At 44.6% G+C, this 22,308-nt stretch overlaps 1 protein-coding gene and 2 non-coding genes across 4 annotated transcripts; 2 read left to right on the top strand and 1 right to left on the bottom strand.

The window, feature by feature from the left end:
• The first annotated feature begins 2,182 nt into the window (after positions 1-2,182).
• LOC123724704 (U2 spliceosomal RNA) lies at positions 2,183-2,373 on the top strand. The gene has a single exon (XR_006757236.1). It is a non-coding gene; the product is annotated as a U2 spliceosomal RNA (small nuclear RNA).
• Positions 2,374-2,897: 524 nt separating this feature from the next.
• On the bottom strand, positions 2,898-3,088 carry LOC123724693 (U2 spliceosomal RNA). Its single transcript, XR_006757234.1, has one exon. It is a non-coding gene; the product is annotated as a U2 spliceosomal RNA (small nuclear RNA).
• A 5,364-nt stretch (positions 3,089-8,452) lies between these two features.
• Positions 8,453-21,561, top strand: si:dkey-29p10.4 (tripartite motif-containing protein 14). Of its 2 annotated transcripts, none has more exons than XM_014125946.3 (11): positions 8,453-8,815; positions 9,580-10,501; positions 10,982-11,117; positions 11,322-11,417; positions 13,633-13,734; positions 15,846-15,992; positions 16,176-16,198; positions 17,990-18,135; positions 19,245-19,459; positions 19,783-19,905; positions 20,160-21,561. In XM_014125946.3, exons 1-11 carry the CDS (start codon positions 8,557-8,559, stop codon positions 20,382-20,384), a joined length of 2,394 nt encoding a protein of 797 aa, XP_013981421.3. In that variant the 5' UTR covers positions 8,453-8,556; the 3' UTR covers positions 20,385-21,561. The 2 variants fall into 2 exon arrangements, with proteins under 2 accessions (XP_013981421.3, XP_013981422.3); XM_014125947.3 differs by lacking the exon at positions 8,453-8,815 and adding an exon at positions 8,923-9,145.
• The last annotated feature ends 747 nt before the right edge of the window (positions 21,562-22,308 follow it).

Genomic DNA, 22,308 nt, shown 5'->3' with positions numbered 1-22,308 from the left:
AGTGTGGGTATCCATGGCATTTTCCAATTATGTTCCTATTTTACAAGTCAAAAAAATTGAGAACCTTTCATAATGTTGCCAAACAAAGACTCAACAAACTTACCTGAGACTCCCTGTCTCTGCCAGTCTGTCCCTGCATATCTGTCCCCAACTCTGCTGTCTGTGTGCCATCGGTTGCCTGCTCTGCCTAATGACATCATTGTGAAACATTTCCATTAGAATTTCATTTCTTTCTTATGAACATTTTATCAACTAGTCTTTGAGATATTAGGCTACTAGGGTTCTTACTTTGCATCTTGGTGTACTGAAAAATACTGTGATGTCCGAATTTTTTCTGCCATTTTTCTACCTGGCTGGCTACACACACACACACACAGTGTGTAGGTTATTTACAGTAGGAGATGGGCTTCTATCATCTTATCTTCTATCATTCTATATGGGCTTCGATCTAAAAGGTAGCTAGCAAATGTGAAACGGATTGCAGTGACAAGAGTTGACAGCTGTATGAGTTCACCATTTACACAACATATGCTGCAAACTTTTTGTAATTTTAATAGTTTGTTTCATATTGGCTGGCTTCCAACAATAGCTGAATTTGCAAAGCTAGCGAGCACCAATTCCGTTTCAGTGGTGTTTGCTATAATCTTTGCTACCCGGGTTAAATAAAGGTGAAATAAAATAAATAAATAAAAGTTCCCTTGCGACAATTTAACTTTTGCAACGAGGCCATTAAATATATTTAAGACAATGGTAGAAGAGAGTGTAGTTCATGTTCAGTTTGGACTTCAGTTTATCGCTAACCTTATCACAGGGACTTTGAAGCACTAACTTACATCATCAGCATGCTGATCTTGGAATAAATTGACGATAGCAAAGATTCCATCTTTGGCGACGCCACATAAATGGAATAGGTACTAGCTAGCTTAATAGTTAATATTTGCGCGCTAGCTCTGCATATTCAGCTAGTGTGTGTGCGCGATTGACTGGATTAACCTCACGTCAGTTACGTTCATTGAGTGCCTTTCAGACAGTAGATACGACCCCTCTGTTACCTTGCCAACTAAGGAACTGGCAGTGGATCAAACCATTGTGAGGCAAAGGGTGGGGGGGTTGCAATCTTTTGAAACTTAAAAACGAGCTATTAAGTGTCTATAATCAGCACAATTGCTTTCATTGCGTTTTATTAATATTATTTAAATTACATAGTTATGTTTACAGTGATATATTGGGGGGGACAAATCATATTTTTCCCAGGATGGGGGGGGGGGAGTCTTGTCCCCATCCTGGGATTTCCGTGCCTGATGATATGATGTTTGTTGTAGTGACTGACTAGGCCTAATTGTAAAAGTATGCCTCAACAGTGCCATGTTTGCTAAAGTGTATTATGCTGAGCACACATTTAGGCAGCCAGGACCACAGGCCGGGACCTCTCCGTAGGCCGGGACCACTCCGTAGGCCGGGACCACAGGCCGGGACCACAGGCCGGGACCTCTCCGTAGGCCGCCCTGTCGGTCTAGCTCTCACTGCAGTCCAGTGCCATGGACATCTTTGAAGTTTGGCCTCTAGTAATTTAGGAGGGCAACTTTATAAAGGCCTCCTCACAATGGCCTTATCATACAAGGCTCTATAGACAGATTAAAAGATACATAGGCTATTTTTGCGTTGATGATGTATGTATTGAAGTCAAGCGGTTCAACATTCAAATGCATTTTAATTGAACACATAGTGCAGCTTGGACAAGGAGACGGTCGGTGGAAGTCTGGCGCCACCAAGTGGACAATTATTTTAGTTCCCTTGTGGCAGCAGTGGTGCTTCCAGAGATAGTTTATAAAATATAAAATGTTACGTTAGTTTTATTATCTGCAAATTGTTTCTCCCACCCGTATTTGATAGATTATTATTCCAATTTATCTGTAAATCTGGTTTTAACTCAATAAGGATTTGTCTCGTTTCCGATTGGAGGAGGGTGGATGACCACGTGATTTCGGATCCTACCAATGTGTTACTTTGTAACAGTGAAAAGTGTCTTTTCCCGACGTTGATCAAATCCCAATCTATGCAGCATGTTTTACCAGCATCGTCTTTGATATCTGGTGTAAAGTTTACAGAGCTCATTTTGGTGTACCCGTTATCGGATTTGACGTGTCCGAGAACGGCACCTTCCTCCCGAAAGCATTGCGGTATCGCTTCTCGGCCTTTTGGCTAAGATCAAGTGTAGTATCTGTTCTTATCAGTTTAATATCTGATACGTCCCCTATCTGGGGACCATATATTAAATTGATTTTTGGAATAGGGAGATGGAATAGGGGCTTGCTCCGTCCACTCCACGCATCGACCTGGTATTGCAGTACCTCCAGGAACGGTGCACCCCCTGCCGTTGTGAATATAAACCGGATTAAGGTAACAGATGGTTTTTGTATTGGAATCATGTTGCTTATAGTGTATCATTGTCTGTCAATGATGCTTAGAAAGTGGAGGTCAAGTCAGTCACCCAATAAATCTAAACAAATTGTTTTTGACGCCTTTATGCCGTGTTTATGTGTATAAAATGATGTACAAAAATATAGATTTTTACATTTTTAGTCATTTAGCAGACGCTCTTATCCAGAGCGACTTACAGTAGTGAGTGCATACATTTCATGCATTTTTTTTTGTACTGGTCCCCCGTGGGAATCGAACCCACGACCCTGGCGTTGCAAACACCATGCTCTACCAACTGAGCCACACGGGACTAGATGATGCTGTTTTCAAAGGAAATGCAACAAAACTTCAAAAAGAAAAGGAGCTGTTTTCAAATGAAATGCAACAAAACATCTATTCTCTCTTGCTCTGGGAGTGCAGAGTCACCAGATTACAAACTATCCTGTTAACTTGACCCGGTTTATATTCACAACGGCAGGGGGTGCACCGTTCCTGGAGGTACTGCAATACCAGGTCGATGCGTGGAGTGGACGGAGCAAGCCCCTATTCCATCTCCCTATTCCAAAAATCAATTTAATATATGGTCCCCAGATAGGGGACGTATCAGATATTAAACTGATAAGAACAGATACTACACTTGATCTTAGCCAAAAGGCCGAGAAGCGATACCGCAATGCTTTCGGGAGGAAGGTGCCGTTCTCGGACACGTCAAATCCGATAACGGGTACACCAAAATGAGCTCTGTAAACTTTACACCAGATATCAAAGATGATGCTGGTAAAACATGCTGCATAGATTGGGATTTGATCAACGTCGGGAAAATACACTTTTCACTGTTACAAAGTAACACTTTGGTAGGATCCGAAATCACGTGGTCATCCACCCTCCTCCAATCGGAAACGAGACAAATCCTTATTGAGTTAAAACCAGATTTACAGATAAATTGGAATAATAATCTATCAAATACGGGTGGGAGAAACAATTTGCAGATAATAAAACTAACGTAAGATTTTATCTTTTATAAACTATCTCTGGAAGCAACACTGCTGCCACAAGGGAACTAAAATAATTGTCCACTTGGTGGCGCCAGACTTCCACCGACCGTCTCCTTGTCCAAGCTGCACTATGTGGTCAATTAAAATGCATTTGAATGTTGAACCACTTTAAAAAATATATTTAACTAGGCAAGTCAGTTAAGAACAAATTCTTATTTATAATGACGGCCTAGGAACAGTGGGTTAACTGCCTTGTTCAGGGGCAGAACGACAGATTTTTACCTCGTCAGCTCGGGGATTCAATCTAGCAACCTTTCAGTTACTAGTCCAACGCTCTAACCACTAGGCTACCTGCCGCCCCAGTTGACTTCAATACATACACCATCAACGCAAAAATAGCCTATGTATCTTTAAATCTGTCTATAGAGCCTTGTATGATAAGGCCATTGTGAGGAGGCCTTTATAAAGTTGCCCTCCTAAATTACTAGAGGCCAAACTTCAAAGATGTCCATGTGTAACAGTGTAGGTTCCGTCCCTCTCTTCGCCCCAACCTGGGCTCGAACCAGGGGCCCTCTGCACACATCAACAACTGACACCCCACGAAGCATCGTTACCCATCGCGCCACAAAAGCCTTGCAACGCAAGGGGAACAACCACTTCAAGTCTCAGAGCGAGTGACATCACCGATTGAAACGCTATTAGCGCGCACCACCGCTAATTAACTAGCCATTTCACATCGGTTACACATGGCACTGGACTGCAGTGAGAGCTAGACCGACAGGGCGGCCTACGGAGAGGTCCCGGCCTACGGAGTGGTCCCGGCCTGTGGTCCCGGCTGCCTAGAATAGGGGCTTGCTCCGTCCACTCCACGCATCGACCTGGTATTGCAGTACCTCCAGGAACGGTGCACCCCCTGCCGTTGTGAATAATAACCAGATCAAGTTAACAGGATGGTTATTATATTAGAATCATGATGGATATTACAGGTAATTAATCTCAATGTCAATGATAACCAGATAGTGTTAGTCGTCAGTCACCTATTATATTGACTATGACAGCTGATATGAATGGTGAGTTCAACATCAAATCAACGTTTATTTGTCACGTGCACAGGACAAAGGGTGTAAATGGTACAGTGAAATTATTACTTGTAAGCTCTCCTAAACAAAAATATCCACAAATATCTAAGTAATAAAGTTGTTTAATGAAAATAGTTATGATTGGAAATATATACACAATAACAATATACAGTATGAACTCTGAAATGTGCGTAAGTCATGTACTGTTAACTTTACCTGTATGAGTGGCAGTCCATGTTACCTGTATGAGTGGCAGTCCGTTATCTGTATGAGTGGCAGTCCATGTTATCTGTATGAGTGGCAGTCCATGTTACCTGTATGAGTGGCAGTCCATGTTACCTGTATGAGTGGCAGTCCACGTTATCTGTATGAGTGGCAGTCCATGTTATCTGTATGAGTGGCAGTACGTTATCTGTATGAGTGGCAGTCCATGTTATCTGTATGAGTGGCAGTCCATGTTATCTGTATGAGTGGCAGTCCATGTTATCTGTATGAGTGGCAGTCCATGTTACCTGTATGAGTGGCAGTCCATGTTACCTGTATGAGTGGCAGTCCGTTATCTGTATGAGTGGCAGTCCATGTTATCTGTATGAGTGGCAGTTCATGTTATCTGTATGAGTGGCAGTTCATGTTATCTGTATGAGTGGCAGTCCGTTACCTGTATGAGTGGCAGTCCGTTATCTGTATGAGTGGCAGTCCGTTATCTGTATGAGTGGCAGTCCATGTTATCTGATGTATTTGTCTGAAGTCATTATTCAATAGGCTTTTTTTTTTTACACTAGAAGCTGTCAATCTCTGTATAAATATTTCTGTAATGCCAATATTGAAAGACATTTCAATTTGTGTGATGTTTTGTTGTCCTTTGTGCTGTTGTCTGTGCCCAATGTTTGCACCCTGTTTTGTGCTTCTACCATGTTGTGTTGCTACCATGTTGTGTTGCTACCATGTTGTTGTCATGCTGTGTTGCTACCATGCTGTGTTGTTATGTGTTGCAGCCATGCTATGTTGTTGTCTTAGGTCTCTCTTTATGTAGTGTTGTCTCTCTTGTCGTGATGTGTGTTTTGTCCTATATTTTTTATTTATCCCAGGCCCCTGTCCCCGCAGGAGGCATTTTAACCTTTTGGTAGGCCGTCATTGAAAATAAGAATTTGTTCTTAACTGACTTGCCTAGTTAAATAAAGGGACAAAGAGAGGAACTGGAAAAGGTCTATTCCAGAGGCTCATCAACTTTTTATCGTGTAGCAAGAGTTACTCCTTTGCTTACGGGCCATACTAGCCTGAATACGCCCGATCTCAGCTGCTAAGCAGGGTTGGGTTTGGTCAGTACTTGCCCGACGACTCCCTGGGAATACCAGGTTCTGTATCAGCACGGCGTGTTTCCATCTTCTTTTATCATCAGGGAGAAACTGGCTTTTATTTAGAACATTCATATTCTGTCAGTTGTAATTTGTTAGAGGTGTCGTGGTTGAAAACCTCTGCCATTATAATGCTTTATTAGTGCTTCCTGTTTTAACGCGCCCGCATGGGTGAGTGGGACCTATGAGTTAATCTGGATAACACAAAGTCCTTGTTGTTGTTGTTGATGTTGTTGTTGATGTTGATGTTGTTGTTGTTGTTGAGAGAACCAATCAATGTGTCGGCTCCATTTCTAAGCAAATGCTGCATTTCCAAAAGGCCTCCTGTCCAGACCAGTGTGTCGCAGCTTTAACCACGAAATATAAAATGTTTTAAAACATGGAAGGCAGTCAGGAAGAGGCAAGATCAGGTGGGACCATTCCAGCCAATAAGAGGGCACGTGTGTGAACAATAGGCACAATTCGCATATAAACTGTTTTCTTTCTAAAAATGGCCGTGATACTTTTATATATCAGTACACTCAGAAAAACCTCAGCATGAGTGGGACTGGATGAACATTTTGGTTTTTTTTTTACCTAGAACTACACAAACCACAGCTGATTCAAATAATCAAAGCTTGATGATGAATTGATTATTTTAAGTCAGCTGAGTAGCGCTACGGCAAAAAACTAAATGTTCACCACTTGGGATCCCCAGGACCCAGTTTGGAAAAAGGCTGCTATTGGACAGACACTTCAAAACACGGCCTGCTATTGGACAGACACTTCAAAACACGGCCTGCTATTGGACAGACACGTCAAAACACTGCCTGCTATAGGACAGACACTTCAAAACACGCCTGCTATTGGACAGACACTTCAAAACACGGCCTGCTATTGGACAGACACTTCAAAACACGGCCTGCTATAGGACAGACACTTCAAAACACAGCCTGCTATTGGACAGACACTTCAAAACATGGCATGCTATAGGACAGACACTTCAAAACACGGCCTGCTATTGGACAGACACTTCAAAACACGGCCTGCTATTGGACAGACACTTCAAAACACGGCCTGCTATAGGACAGACACTTCAAAACACAGCCTGCTATTGGACAGACACTTCAAAACATGGCATGCTATTGGACAGACACGTCAAAACACAGCCTGCTATTGGACAGACACGTCAAAACACGGCCTGCTATTGGACAGACACTTCAAAACACGGCCTGCTATAGGACAGACACGTCAAAACACGGCCTGCTATTGGACAGACACTTCAAAACACGGCCTGCTATAGGACAGACACTTCAAAACACAGCCTGCTATTGGACAGACACTTCAAAACACGGCCTGCTATTGGACAGACACGTCAAAACACAGCCTGCTATTGGACAGACACTTCAAAACACAGCCTGCTATTGGACAGACACGTCAAAACACGGCCTGCTATAGGATAGACACGTCAAAACACGGCCTGCTATTGGACAGACACGTCAAAACACGGCCTGCTTTTGGACAGACACTTCAAAACACGGCATGCTATTGGACACACTTCAAAACACAGCCTGCTATTGGACACACTTCAAAACACGGCCTGCTATAGGACAGACACTTCAAAACACGGCCTGCTATTGGACAGACACTTCAAAACACGGCCTGCTATTGGACAGACACGTCAAAACACGGCCTGCTATTGGACAGACACTTCAAAACACGGCCTGCTATTGGACAGACACGTCAAAACACGGCCTGCTATAGGACAGAGACGTCAAAACACGGCCTGCTATTGGACAGACACGTCAAAACGCGGCCTGCTATTGGACAGACACGTCAAAACACGGCCTGCTATTGGACAGACACTTCAAAACACGGCCTGCTATTGGACAGACACGTCAAAACGCGGCCTGCTATTGGACAGACACGTCAAAACGCGGCCTGCTATTGGACAGACACGTCAAAACGCGGCCTGCTATTGGACAGACACGTCAAAACGCGGCCTGCTATAGGACAGACACTTCAAAACGCGGCCTGCTATTGGACAGACACGTCAAAACGCGGCCTGCTATTGGACAGACACGTCAAAACGCGGCCTGCTATAGGACAGACACTTCAAAACGCGGCCTATCTATTTCTGAATGTATTAACGCAGGTCTGAGCTCCAAAAGCCTAGACCATCTTGGAGAATTTAAACTCTGAATGAAACACAGAACACGTAATGTTATTGTTCAGTAAATCAGATTAAGAAATAATTTAAAGGTTAAAGTAGGCCTATGTTCAGAGATTAACTTCCCACAATCTATGTTACAAGCCATTCCAAATGTATTTCATGTGAAGTCAAAATGGTGAGAGAGAGGCCAGTATGTTTTTAACCCCTTGGGTGCCTTACAATCATAGCAATCCAGGAAACTGCTGGATCGGGAAACAAGTACGCATTATTTTTCCTCATGTATTTGTTTTCTACAAATGATGACAGTAGCCCGGGCCACTGCCCGGTTTGATCTGTAGACCTAACGAGCTACATGTTTAGGGGTCAGACCAGATATAGTTTCAGTGTATCTTTACGAGTAGGGCGCAGTGGGAGGACGACACTGGGTACGTAATTCAAACACTTGGCTCCTCCTAATTTTACAGTTTCGTTTCCTGGCGGTCTAGTCTGTCGTGTTGTTGACACACACACAACAACAACAAAAAACTAACATATACGTTATTTTATTGGGCAAAATGGGTCAGTCGATGCCGACCCCGGACTGCGAGCCCTCGGTGTGTCCTTTGTGCCACCGTAAATGTCGGAGTCCGACCGCGCTGAGATGCCAACATGTTTTCTGCTATTGCTGTATACAGGAGTTATGGAGCAGTTCGCCCACGGGTCCGTACTTCTGCCCCGAGTGCAGGGAGGAGTACAGCACGTTACCGTTTGGGTTTAAGAGAGACACTACCGCAAGTCCTTGGCGAGATGAAGCGCTTGCATGTACACGCACAGGTAACTTCCCATATTCACCACACAGTTCTGCCCATGCGCAAATAGGCTGGGGACAAGGATTACAAGGGGGTTTATTCATTACGCAGATTCTGTTACAAAACGTTTCGTCTGTTACAAAACGCGTTGCATCACAAACCGTTTACTTCAAACCGGAAAATATTTTGCAACGAAAATGAGAATTTCGATTGGACAAATTCTGATAGGTCCCTCCTTCCCTCCCTCCCACGCTTCGTTCCGTTAGGTTCTTAAACGGTAAACGGTTTCCGTTCCAAAACGTAATAAATACACCCCAGATTGGCTGGCTAGACATGGGAACGAACATTTCTAAAGGTAGGCTACTTCTGGGAGAGATGTACATGTGTAAATGTACATGGCCTACAGTAAACAAAATAACACTTGGTTAACACATTGTTTTATTACGGTGATGATGACTTGGCTTTGATAGAAACATTAACAACGGCATTTTAGGCTATTATTGACTGACGCACACGAGTAACGACACAGGTCAAAGAGTACTGAAGTCTATTGACTTGCCTTAGAATAAGGTCGATTGATTATATCTTAAGATAATATGATATTTATGATATTCTGCGTCATTGGGAAGGGTTTGTAAGCAAGCATGTCGTGGTAAAAGCTACACCTGTTGTATTCTGTGCTGTGACAAATACAATTTCATTTTAGCTAGTTTTTTTGTGTCCTTTTGATGTATCCTAAATAGGCCTAATCACTACTAATTTGTGTTATGTATGTATTGTTGGGTATAGAAAGCAGAGCCAATGAAGAGGATGTCATTGAGATCAATCCAGTGGGCTGGACCCTTGGGAAGAGAACCTCCATCTCTCTGTCCAAACATCTGTTGGCGAAGAGACCAGCCAGTTCTCCTGTCCCAGGAGGCCGTCGTCACGACAACAAGAGACAAGCCACTGGCAGCTCCTCTTCCTCCCACTCCAGGGGACATTCTGGTGACCGTAAGAGACCCACCACTTCCTCTTCCTCCTCTTCAGCCAATCGGAACACGTCGTCTGACGTCGAGCTGTCCAGTGAGGAGGAGGTGCCAGAAGCACCATTCTCCGTAGCAACCAAACCGTCCAGTACTGCGTCCGTCGCCGCCAGAGGTCCGGACCTGACACGTGATAGGTCTAGGTCGCCTAGGAGAGACCCACCCATTGAGCTGGGCGAACCCCCTGCTGCAACAGAACCCCTGAATGACCCTAGAAAATCACCTGACGCAGCAGCAAGTAACATGAACAACACATCGCCAAGAAGAATCGCCACCGTTGAACTGGACCCACCGCCTGCAAGACAACCCCACACACCCGCCAAGAATCCTGCTGAAACGACCCTTACAACCCATTTCCGTTTAGTCACCCCTACTAAGGAGAATCCTGTTGAAGCTGAGAGGGAGCCACTTCCAGAGATCTCCAACAGATCCCCTGGTCGAATCGGCACCCTTACCTCTCCTACCCGTGCTGCCAACAACCTGCCTACCAGCCTGGCTCGCCAAACGTCTAGGGAGACCTTCCTACCCTGCCACTACTGCCCCAGCCAGGGCTCTCTCCCTGCGGTGAAGACCTGCCTGGTGTGTGGAGCCTCCATGTGCTCCGATCACCTCCGGCCCCACCTGGAGTCCCCTGTCTTCCAGAGCCACACCCTGGTACCCCCTGTGGAGGACACCTCACCCTGGAGGTAAAGGTTTCACTTTTATTTGGAGAGAATCTCAATTGAATTTCCTTGTATCATCATCATCATCATCATCCTCCTCCTCAAAACCGATTGGATGATAAGGGGGTCGAGGAGAGAGGAAATGTATGTTGATGGTGTTTGGCACTTTTACAGATTTTTTAAAAAACTGTTCTACCATGTGGGTTGTCTGTTGTTGCTATGCACATGAATGTATATGTGTAGGCATTGTTTTTGTTTGTGTTCAAACCTTCTCAAACGGCATCATGGTGCTCATGTGAATTTCCTTTTCTGAGCTCCACTAAATCAAATTCCTAACAACTTTGGGGCGGTATTTGCAGTAAAGTCTTGGAATTCTTATAAATACTTTGTGTTTCAACATTTCAGTAAAGTTGATGATTTTTGTTTTATTTAATTGATTATTTGACAAATCATTAAACAACTGACAGCAACAAGCTGAAGTACAACTTACATTGTCGTCATCAGGTGCCCAGAACACCAGGAGATGAACCGAATCTACTGCCGTCAGTGTGGTGTGTGTGTCTGTACCGTCTGTACCGTGATCGGGTCGCACCGGGACCACGCTTGTGTTAGCATCAGAGAGGCCGAGAGGGAGCTGAGGGTGATTACCTGACTATTTACCAAACACACAACAACAATACCTGATTACATCCCAGCTGTATGAGCCGTAGTATTAATGTTGTCTAAGTATCGTTGGTGGTGAATAACCACATCACATGTGTTATAGTATAAATACAGGTTTCACAGAACTAAAACACGTTTTCTATTGATGGCAGGATGATGTCACTATGTTTTTGTCTCGCAGGGGAACCTGAAGCAGGAAATGAAGAAGATGCAGGAAACAGAACAGTCTTTAATGAGCAGAGTGGCTGAGATGACAGAGAAGAAGCAGAGATTCCAGGTAAGAAGACAGGACCTCAGTTGGACCAGGTATTTTTAGGTCTGACCTGACGCAAAAGCCTAATGTGTATATATATCCCTCTAAATCAAATCAAATGTTATTTGTCACATGTAACCAAATACAACAGGTGTAGACCTTTACAGTGAAATGCTTACTTACAAAGCCCTTAACCAACAATGCCGTTTTAAGAAAGTATTAAGTAAAAAATTGATAATAAAAGTAACAAATAATTTATCAGCAGCAGTAAGATAACAATAGCGAGGCTATATACAGGGGGTACCGGTACAGAGACAATGTGGAGGCTATATACAGGGTGGTACCGGTACAGAGTCAATGTGGAGGCTATATACAGGGTGTTACGGTACAGAGTCAATGTGGAGGCTATATACAGGGGGTACCGGTACAGAGTCAATGTGGAGGCTATATACAGGGGGTACCGGTACAGAGTCAATGTGGAGGCTATATACAGGGGGTACCGGTACAGAGTCAATGTGGAGGCTATATACAGGGGGTACCGGTACAGAGACAATGTGGAGGCTATATACAGGGGGTACCGGTCCAGAGTCAATGTGGAGGCTATATACAGGGGTTACCGGTACAGAGTCAATGTGGAGGCTATATACAGGGGGTACCGGTCCAGAGTCAACGTGGAGGCTATATACAGGGGGTACCGGTCCAGAGTCAACGTGGAGGCTATATACAGGGGGTACCGGTATAGAGTCAATGTGGAGGCTATATACAGGGGGTACCGGTCCAGAGTCAACGTGGAGGCTATATACAGGGGTACCGGTCCAGAGTCAACGTGGAGGCTATATACAGGGGGTACCGGTACAGAGTCAGTGTGGAGGGTATATACAGGGTGTTACGATACAGAGTCAATGTGGAGGCTATATACAGGGTGTTACGGTACAGAGTCAATGTGGAGGCTATATACAGGAGGTACCGGTACAGAGTCAGTGTGGAGGCTATATACAGGGGGTACCGGTACAGAGTCAATGTGGAGGCTATATACAGGGTGTTACCGGTACAGAGTCAATGTGGAGGCTATATACAGGGTGTTACGGTACAGAGTCAATGTGGAGGCTATATACAGGGGGTACCGGTACAGAGTCAATGTGGAGGCTATATACAGGGGGTACCGGTACAGAGTCAATGTGGAGGCTATATACAGGGGGTACCGGTACAGAGACAATGTGGAGGCTATATACAGGGTGTACCGGTACAGAGTCAATGTGGAGGCTATATACAGGGGGTACCGATACAGAGTCAATGTGGAGGCTATATACAGGGGGTACCGGTACAGAGTCAATGTGGAGGCTATATACAGGGGGTACCGGTCCAGAGTCAACGTGGAGGCTATATACAGGGGGTACCGGTCCAGAGTCAACGTGGAGGCTATATACAGGGGGTACCGGTATAGGTGTCAATGTGGAGGCTATATACAGGGGGTACCGGTCCAGAGTCAACGTGGAGGCTATATACAGGGGGTGCCGGTCCAGAGTCAACGTGGAGGCTATATACAGGGGGTACCGGTACAGAGTCAGTGTGGAGGCTATATACAGGGTGTTACCGATACAGAGTCAATGTGGAGGCTATATACAGGGGGTACCGGTACAGAGTCAATGTGGAGGCTATATACAGGGTGTTACCGGTACAGAGTCAATGTGGAGGCTATATACAGGGGGTACCGGTACAGAGTCAATGTGGAGGCTATATACAGGGGGTACCGGTACAGAGTCAATGTGGAGGCTATATACAGGGTGTTACGGTACAGAGTCAATGTGGAGGCTATATACAGGGTGTTACGGTACAGAGTCAATGTGGAGGCTATATACAGGGGGTACCGGTACAGAGTCAGTGTGGAGGCTATATACAGGGGGTACCGGTACAGAGTCAATGTGGAGGCTATATACAGGGTGTTACGGTACAGAGTCAATGTGGAGGCTATATACAGGGGGTACCGGTACAGAGGCAACGTGTGGGGGCAGCAGTGTCGAGGTAATTGAGGTAATATGTACATGTTGGTAGAGTTTTAAAGTGACTATGCATAGATAATAAACAGAGTAGCAGCAGCGTAGAATGGGGGGGGGGGGTCCATGATGCTCCATGCATTAGACACACTACGTCACTGGCTGTGTCTCTACGTCAGGCGTTTGGATACAACTATTTCTACATACAAGTCACTATGTCAACCCCGATTTCCTCCTCTCCCCAGGTGGTGCTAGGTGGCGCGCGTGCGGGGGTGCAGCAGCAGTACGAGACCATGCGCCAGGCCCTGCAGGAGGAGGAGGCCACGGCCCTGCTGTGTGTGACTCGGGTAAATAAGGAAGAGAACCGTCTCAACTCGAGCCTAAAAAAAAAAAATGATGAAACCGGTGCTTGAAGTCAACTGATGTTGGTCCCGTGTGGCTCAGTTGGTAGAGCATGGTGTTTGCAACGCCAGGGTTGTGGGTTCGGTTCCCGCGGGGGGGACCAGTACGGAGAAAAAAAATGTATGAAATGTATGCATTCACTTCTTTAAGTCGCTCTGGATAAGAGTGTCTGCTAAATGACAAAAATGTAAATGATGTGGGCTGTAACCTGCAATGCATGTATTCTAGTAGGATATGAAAACCTAACCTAGCCTAGCCTAGCCTAACCTAACCTAGCCTAGCCTAGCCTAGCCTAACCTAACCTAACCTAACCTAACCTAACCTAACCTTAAAGCTGAAACAAAGCCTTAATTGCGACTGCGTTAAAAGAGTGAGGGGTGAATCAGGTGTCGGTGCAGGGCTGGAACAAAAACATGGGCTGTACTTTAAGTAGTAACACTGTTGTCGTGCAGACTGGCTCAATAATAATAGTAGGCTTTGATTGAAGCTTAGTGTTAAATTCAAATCTCCCTACTATCACATCTAAGCCAATATGACACCAATGTCTGTGACAAGTGGAAATCGTCCTGATTGGAGGTCCACAGCACGCTCCCTGCCTCTCGTTATGAGGTGGACATTACCGTTCGGATGTTACCTAGACCCACATACTGGATTTTCAACAAGGTCGTTAGCATTAGGTAAAAAAGACAATGTCTTGCCCTGACTTAGCTCAATATCTAGGTGTCCATAAAGTGACCATCGACTTGCCACCTTTCGGACTGAAAAAGTTTGTAGGGGCAACAGTTTCATTAAATGTATAATTTATCTCTCTCACGTGCTCATTTCTGTCCATTAAGAACTGAAGATGTGCTACCTATTTGTAGCATTTCTGACAATGCTAACATATTTTTTTTTTAGCTGAAGTTCAGTTCTAACACTGGGTCTCAACTCGGTTGCTCGGCAACAACACAGCTAATATTAAATGACCAAAAGTATGTGGACACCTGCTCGTCGAACATCTCATTCCACAATCATGGGCATTCATATGGTGTTGGTCCTCCCCCTTTGTTGCTATAGCAGCCTCCACTCTTCTGGGAAAGGCTTTCCATTAGATGTTGGAACATTGCTGCGGGGACTGATGTTTGGCGATTTAGGCCTGGCTTGCAGTCGGCGTTCCAATTAATCCCAAAGGTGTTCGATGGGGTTGAGGTCAGGGCTCTGTGCAGGCCAGTCAAGTTCTTCCACGCCGACCTCGACAAACCATTTCTATATGGACCTCGCTAAGCGCGCGGGGGCATTGTCATGATGAAACAGGAAAGGGCCTTCCCCAATCTTCAAATGGCTAGCTAAACATTACATGTAAACAGAGCCTCAGTTATACACTGACTGCAGATGCATGCTTGGTAGCATCAGAAAAAAAACTCCCCAGTTTCTAACATCCGTAATACATTCCAGTACGCTGCTTCTCCTGTCTTCTTGACATTTTAATGCAAATGTGTGCTGATTTAACAGTCCCAAAGGAACCGCTCTGCCAGGCGTTGGGTATTTGTCAACAACTCTGCTATGCAAGGCCATTCCAGTGGCACAGCTCTGGCTTTTCAGGCGGAAATCTTGTATAAATGCACATTTTAACAGAAAATCTTATTCAAGTGTAAAAACCATAACAATTTAAAAAAATATATATATATATACATTTTAAGTGAGAAGTAAGCAACATTTTAAGTGAGAAGTAAGCATTGGTCTGAAGAAAAGAAAGGAAATTCACATGAGCACTACAATGTCTACTCCACCCATTCTCTAGTAAGGTATTCCAGCACACAGCTTTGACCTACTACAGTAGCTATGTTGGTCTATTGTACTTCTAACAATGTGTATGCAGGTTGCTTAGGATTCAAAATCTTCTCAAACTGCATTGTGGTGCTCATGTGAATTTCCTTTTATTTTTCGGCCTCAGACCAATGCCTACTTCTCACTTAAAACGTAGTTTTATTATATATATATGTGTGTATGTGTGTGTGTGTGTGTGTGTGTGTGTGTGTGTGTGTGTGTGTGTGTGTGTGTGTGTGTGTGTACCCAGGAGGAGAGCAGGGCGGTGGGGGGACTGGAGGAAGAGCTGACCCAGCTCCAGGAAACCCTCTCCTCCCTCCAACGGGGTCTTCATACTCTGGAGGCTCTGGCTGACACCCGGGGCGTCGCACGAGTACAGGAACAGTCCTTCATCATGGTACTTACTTATTCTTCTTAGTTCCTGTAGGAACATAGGGCACATACTAAAGGGTACTACTATAAGGAAAGCGTTTGCGTGCGTACCGCACTTAAATACATGTAACAGTGGCTTGTCTCTTGTTGTCGTGACGATGGTCACCCGGGACCCATGTTTTCCTGTCTTTTCTTTTGTTCTTGACAGGAGTACAGTAAGATAACCAAAAGGTAAGCAACTATTATACATGACGATAGGCTAATTCTCATATAGTTTCTAAGAAAGAAACAAAAGTTTAGAGAAGTGAAATTTAAGAAAGAAGTAAAGCTTCTGAATAGCTAGAAAAGTTATGTCCTACCAAGTCAGCAGAAACGAGTCAGTATGTTAAGTAGGAAAAACCTTGTCTGAGCTCTCTTAAATAAGTATAGAATCATTTTATACATTTCTCAGACCACTATTCCCCAACATCCTCCTACAGATTTATTGCCTTGGTGAAAATATGTATGCTATGTTTTTCTGGTGATCAGCCCGCATTCACCGTCGTAGCATTGTGACTTGTACAGATGCTGTAGTTAGCGTTGGATGCTGTAGTTAGCGTTGTGACGTGTACGGATGCTGTAGTTAGCGTTGTGACGTGTTACGGATGCTGCAGTTAGCATTGTGACGTGTACGGATGCTGTAGTTAGCATTGTGACGTGTACGGATGCTGTAGTTAGCATTGTGACTTGTACAGATGCTGTAGTTAGCATTGTGACGTGTTACGGATGCTGTAGTTAGCGTTGTGACGTGTACGGATGCTGTAGTTAGCATTGTGACGTGTACGGATGCTGTAGTTAGCATTGTGACGTGTACGGATGCTGTAGTTAGCATTGTGACGTGTACGGATGCTGTAGTTAGCATTGTGACTTGTACAGATGCTGTAGTTAGCATTGTGACGTGTTACGGATGCTGTAGTTAGCGTTGTGACGTGTACGGATGCTGTAGTTAGCATTGTGACTTGTACAGATGCTGTAGTTAGCGTTGGATGCTGTAGTTAGCGTTGTGACGTGTACGGATGCTGTAGTTAGCATTGTGATGTGTTACGGATGCTGTAGTTAGCATTGTGATGTGTTACGGATGCTGTAGTTAGCATTGTGACGTGTACGGATGCTGTAGTTAGCATTGTGACGTGTACGGATGCTGTAGTTAGCATTGTGACTTGTACAGATGCTGTAGTTAGCGTTGGATGCTGTAGTTAGCATTGTGACGTGTACGGATGCTGTAGTTAGCGTTGTGACGTGTACGGATGCTGTAGTTAGCGTTGTGACGTGTACGGATGCTGTAGTTAGCGTTGTGACGTGTACGGATGCTGTAGTTAGCGTTGTGACGTGTACGGATGCTGTAGTTAGCGTTGTGACGTGTACGGATGCTGTAGTTAGCATTGTGACGTGTACGGATGCTGTAGTTAGCGTTGTGACGTGTACGGATGCTGTAGTTAGCATTGTGACGTGTTACGGATGCTGTAGTTAGCATTGTGACGTGTTTCGGATGCTGTCGTTAGCGTTGGATGCTGTAGTTAGCATTGTGACGTGTACAGATGCTGTAGTTAGCGTTGGATGCTGTAGTTAGCATTGTGACGTGTACGGATGCTGTAGTTAGCGTTATGACGTGTACGGATGCTGTAGTTAGCGTTGTGACGTGTTACGGGGAGTGCTGTGAGTGTAGGGCGAGTTGGTGGACGTGTACGGATGCTGTAGTTAGCGGGAGTGTGGTGGAGGCGTGGTGACGGATGCTGTAGTTAGGGGCGGAGGTGTGTGAGTGTGAGAACGGATGCTGTAGTTAGTTTCCGGTATATTTACAGAATAAAGATTGTTGTATTATGGTTTCTTAGTATTAGTATAACAGCCTGTATTGAGAGTAAACCTCATATCCTGTGAATAAATAATAATAATAAATAAATAAAAAAATAATAATAAAAATAATAAATAAAGGTGAAATAAATAAAATAAATAAATAAAAAATCCTCTCTCGTCCCCCTCCAGCGTGTCAGAGAGCTGTTCTGTGGAGGAGCTGGAGGTTCCAGAGGAGGTGGACAGGGCCAGGCTGGGATGCCTACAGCAGTGGACTGAGAGGCGGCTGGTCTCAGTGGTCATCTCCCTGCCTGACCGGGACCCCTTCAGGCTGCTCTGTAAGTGACCCCCCCCCCCCCCATCTCATACAGTACCTACACCAAGGGGTCCCAAACCTTTTGGGCCTGTGACCCATAAAATACGCGACCCCCGAACTTGTGAAAAAAGTGACGTAAATCAACCGCCAATGTTTACTTTTTAAAATTGGGCTATGACCATATATTACAAATCAGCCTGACAGAACTTGACAGTATTTCAATTGGAAGGAAGTGACTGAAATGCATCAGAAAAGGTATAGGCAAGTTCAGAAGATAAGGCAAATAATTTTTGCATGATTTTCTATGTAGAAAATAACATAATTCATGATCTTTTCACCCCCTAGTCTGATTTAGTGCCTGGTCTTGTCCACTCTGTTCTAATGAGTCCTTCGTGGCTTGGTCCCTGTAGAAAGAGACTGAAGACACATAACGTGTTCGTGAGAGTCTTATCTGTCAGTGACGGGGTCATAACATGTTGTAGTTTAAAAAAAAACGTTCAAAAGATTGAGCCACATTTGTATGAAGAAAAGAGAAAGTGCTCTGTTGATTTCCAACCCAGTCTAGAGGCTGTCAGACGTGACTGACGTCTCTGTTGATTTCCAACCCAGTCTAGAGGCTGTCAGACGTGACTGACGTCTCTGTTGATTTCCAACCCAGTCTAGAGGCTGTCAGACGTGACTGACGTCTCTGTTGATTTCCAACCCAGTCTAGAGGCTGTCAGACGTGACTGACGTTCTAGAAACCAAGCACAATTTTATTTCAGAGTTTCTCTCGCGATCCCATTTTAAAAATCAGGCGACCCCCCCCCCCCCCCCCCCTACTTTGGGAAATTCTACCCTACACCATACCAGCTCCCTACTCAAAAGGAAGTGGATATTCAACCAAGGGTATTAAAATAGGTTAAGGTTAGGATTAACATTAGGGTTTAGGTAAGGCATGAGGGTTAGTGATCTGCCACCCGGAACCATTCAAAATCTGCCTGTCTATAGAAATCACAGCACCAGACAAGTTCTGTTAGACACAATGACTATGACTATGGGTAGTTTTTGACTGACAAACCTCTTTTGCTCATGCCCCTCGTGTGTGTGTGTGTGTGTGTGTGTGTGTGTGTGTGTGTGTGTTCTGTGCAGATGGCACCAGCCCCCGTCTGGACCCGGACACAGCCCACCCCAAGCTGCTCATCTCTGAGGAGAACAGGAAGGTGTCTTACAGCGAAGTCCAGCAGGCCTACCCGGAGCAGGGGGCTCGCTTTAGCTCCTTCCCCCAGGTCCTGGCCTCTAAACCCCTGGAGGGAGGCCGTGCTTACTGGGAGGTGGAGGTGGAGGAAGACGAGGGCAAATGGAAGGTAAGAGGTCAGAGGATGTACCGTTTAAAGGTCAGAGGGTGTACCGTTTTAAGGTCAGAGTTTATAGACAGGCAGATTACTCTTAGGAGATTATACTTTATAGTAATTCTTTAATAATTTTATTAAGGTGAAACATCACATAGCATATAGCTAGTAACACATCAACAACATTTTCCCATCCCTATTGCATTAACTAAGCCCTGTCAAGAGTACATCATTGATTTTCCATTTTTGGAAACCCTTTTTTATTGGCACTATTTAGCTAAATCCAATGCCCCCGTGCCTGGTACAGCGTTGTCATAGTCCATTGCGCTTGTCTACAGGTGGGAGTCTGCGAGGGTCAGATCGGCCGTAAGGGCCAGAAAGACACCTGCCGCATCGGCTTCAACCCCTATTCTTGGTGCCTGCTGAGTGAAAAGGGGAAGATAGAAGCCCTGCACGACAAGGTATGTGGATGTGATCGTTGATGTGGACGCTTCCATACAGTTACATATAGAATTGAATCAGATCTCTGTGGATGCTTCCATACAGTTACATATAGAATTGAATCAGATCTCTGTGGATGCTTCCATACAGTTACATATAGAATTGAATCAGATCTCTGTGGATGCTTCTATGTACATCAACAACAACGAGAAATTCCTAGGAACATTTTTGCTGCGTTGCAATAAAAGTTTTCTCTCTCGTTCTGATTCTGAAGGTGTCTGTCCCTGTGGAGGTCGACGGGCTGGAGCGGGTAGGGGTGTTGCTGGATTTCGAGGAGGGTAGCCTGACGTTCTATAAAGTGGCACAAGGGGGCGCTCTGAGCTCGCTCCATTGTTTCAAACAGAGGTTCAGTGAACCACTGTATCCTGCGCTAGCCGTGTCTAAAACACAGCTCAACATCCCTGATCTATTCCAGGAAACCACTGCTAAGTCAGAATAGTGACAAGGACACTTCAGTTCTCTATAAATCTTAAAGGGGCAATCTGGAATTCAAAACAACAACAGGCGGTAAAACATGCCACTTTTTAAAAATATTTTTGTAAACCGCCGAGGAGTGGAGCTAGAGAATCGAATCGATACAGATAGGCTCAGTAGAATGGTGCACTGTGGGGGAAGTAAATTTTTTTTAAACATTTTTACATTTTAGTCATTTAGCAGACGCTCTTATCCAGAGCGACTTACAGTAGAGTGCATACATTTTATTACATTTTTAAATACTGGCCCCCCGTGGGAATCGAACCCACAACCCTGGTGTTGCAAGCACCATGCTCTACCAACTGAGCTACAGTGGGAACATTAAGTTTTCTATAGATCATAAATACCTTTTTGTGTAAGCAATAAAAAATAAAAAAAATATGTTTTTATAAATGTTAATCAAATAGAGGATTGGAAAGAGAAATCTCAATGCAGAGATAATCTTAAAAGATGATTATGTATCATTGTTTTAAAATGTGATGTAATGAAAAGCGTCAATACACTGAGTGTGCAAAACATTAGGAACACCTTCCCTTTCCATGACATAGACTGACCAGGTGAATGATATGATCCCTTATTGGTGTCACTTGTTAAATCCACTTCAATCAGTGTAGATGAACGGGAGGAGACGGGTTAAAGAAGGATTTTTAAGTCTTGAGACATGGATTGTGTATGTTTGTCATTCAGAAGGTGAATGGGCAAGACAAAATAATTAAGTGCCTTTGAACGGGGTATGGTAATAGGTGCCAGGCGCACCGGTTTGGGTCAAGAACTGCAACGCTGCTGGGTTTTTCATGCTCAACAGTTTCCCGTGTTTATTAAGAATGGTCCACCACCCAAAGGACATCCAGCCAACTTAACACAACTGTGGGAAGCATTGGCATCAACATGGGCCAGCATCCCTGTGGAACGCTGTCGACACCTTGTAAAGTCCCATGTCCTGATGAATTGAGGGCAAAAGGGGGGGTAGCAACTCAATATTAGGAAGGTGTTCTTAATGTTTTGTACACTCAGTATAGAGGTCTCTGTTCGGTATAATCTGTATTGCTTGCGGTTTGGGGTTTTAGGTTGGGGTTTCTGTATAGCACTTTGTCACATCTGCTGATGTAAAAATGGCTTTATAAATAAATTTGATAAATTGACTTACCCTTCCATTTCTTTACAAGTTGTCTGGGACGGGGCTGTTGTTTTGATGTGCCAATTCATAGACACGTTCTCTGTGTTTGAGGCTACTAAGACCATGAAACTGGTCCACGAGATTCTTGATATGTTTATCAAGCTCAGACTCCATGTCATCAGATATGACCTTGTGTTCCTCTATCATAGCCTCTCTTTATCAAGCACAGACTCCGACTTTGTTCCTCTGTTCCTCTATCATAGCTTCTCTTTATCAAGCACAGACTCCGACTTTGTTCCTCTGTTCCTCTATCATAGCTTCTCTTTATCAAGCACAGACTCCGACTTTGTTCCTCTGTTCCTCTATCATAGACTCTCTTTATCAAGCACAGACTCCGACTTTGTTCCTCTGTTCCTCTATCATAGCTTCTCTTTATCAAGCTCAGACTCCGACTTTGTGTTCCTCTGCTCCTCTAAATCATAGACTCTCTTTCACATAGGTAAGTTTTTCTGAATGTACCTCTTCAGTGACATTCAGTCTTTCATCCTGCTACTCTACTGGACCTCTCTTCTTCTCTCACTTCCTGGCTGCTCTCTAAAGAACCTCAAGGGAGGGTTAGAGCCCTGTGTGGCGTTCCCTCTTCCTAGAGGAGTGCGTAACACCCTGCTTGTTCTCTGTTTGTTTACACGGGACAGGATGATGTCGTCTGCTCTGTAACGATACACATGCACGGTCTGGAGTTCGTGTACATGACATGTTTTTAAAATACTAT

The sequence above is a fragment of the Salmo salar genome, chromosome 10 (assembly GCF_965601325.2).
Source record: "Salmo salar chromosome 10, fSalSal1, whole genome shotgun sequence".
In the NCBI taxonomy this organism is placed as follows: Eukaryota; Metazoa; Chordata; class Actinopteri; order Salmoniformes; family Salmonidae; genus Salmo; species Salmo salar.
The sequence above is the reverse complement of the archived record's forward strand: the minus strand, read 5'-3'. Positions and strand labels throughout refer to the sequence as shown.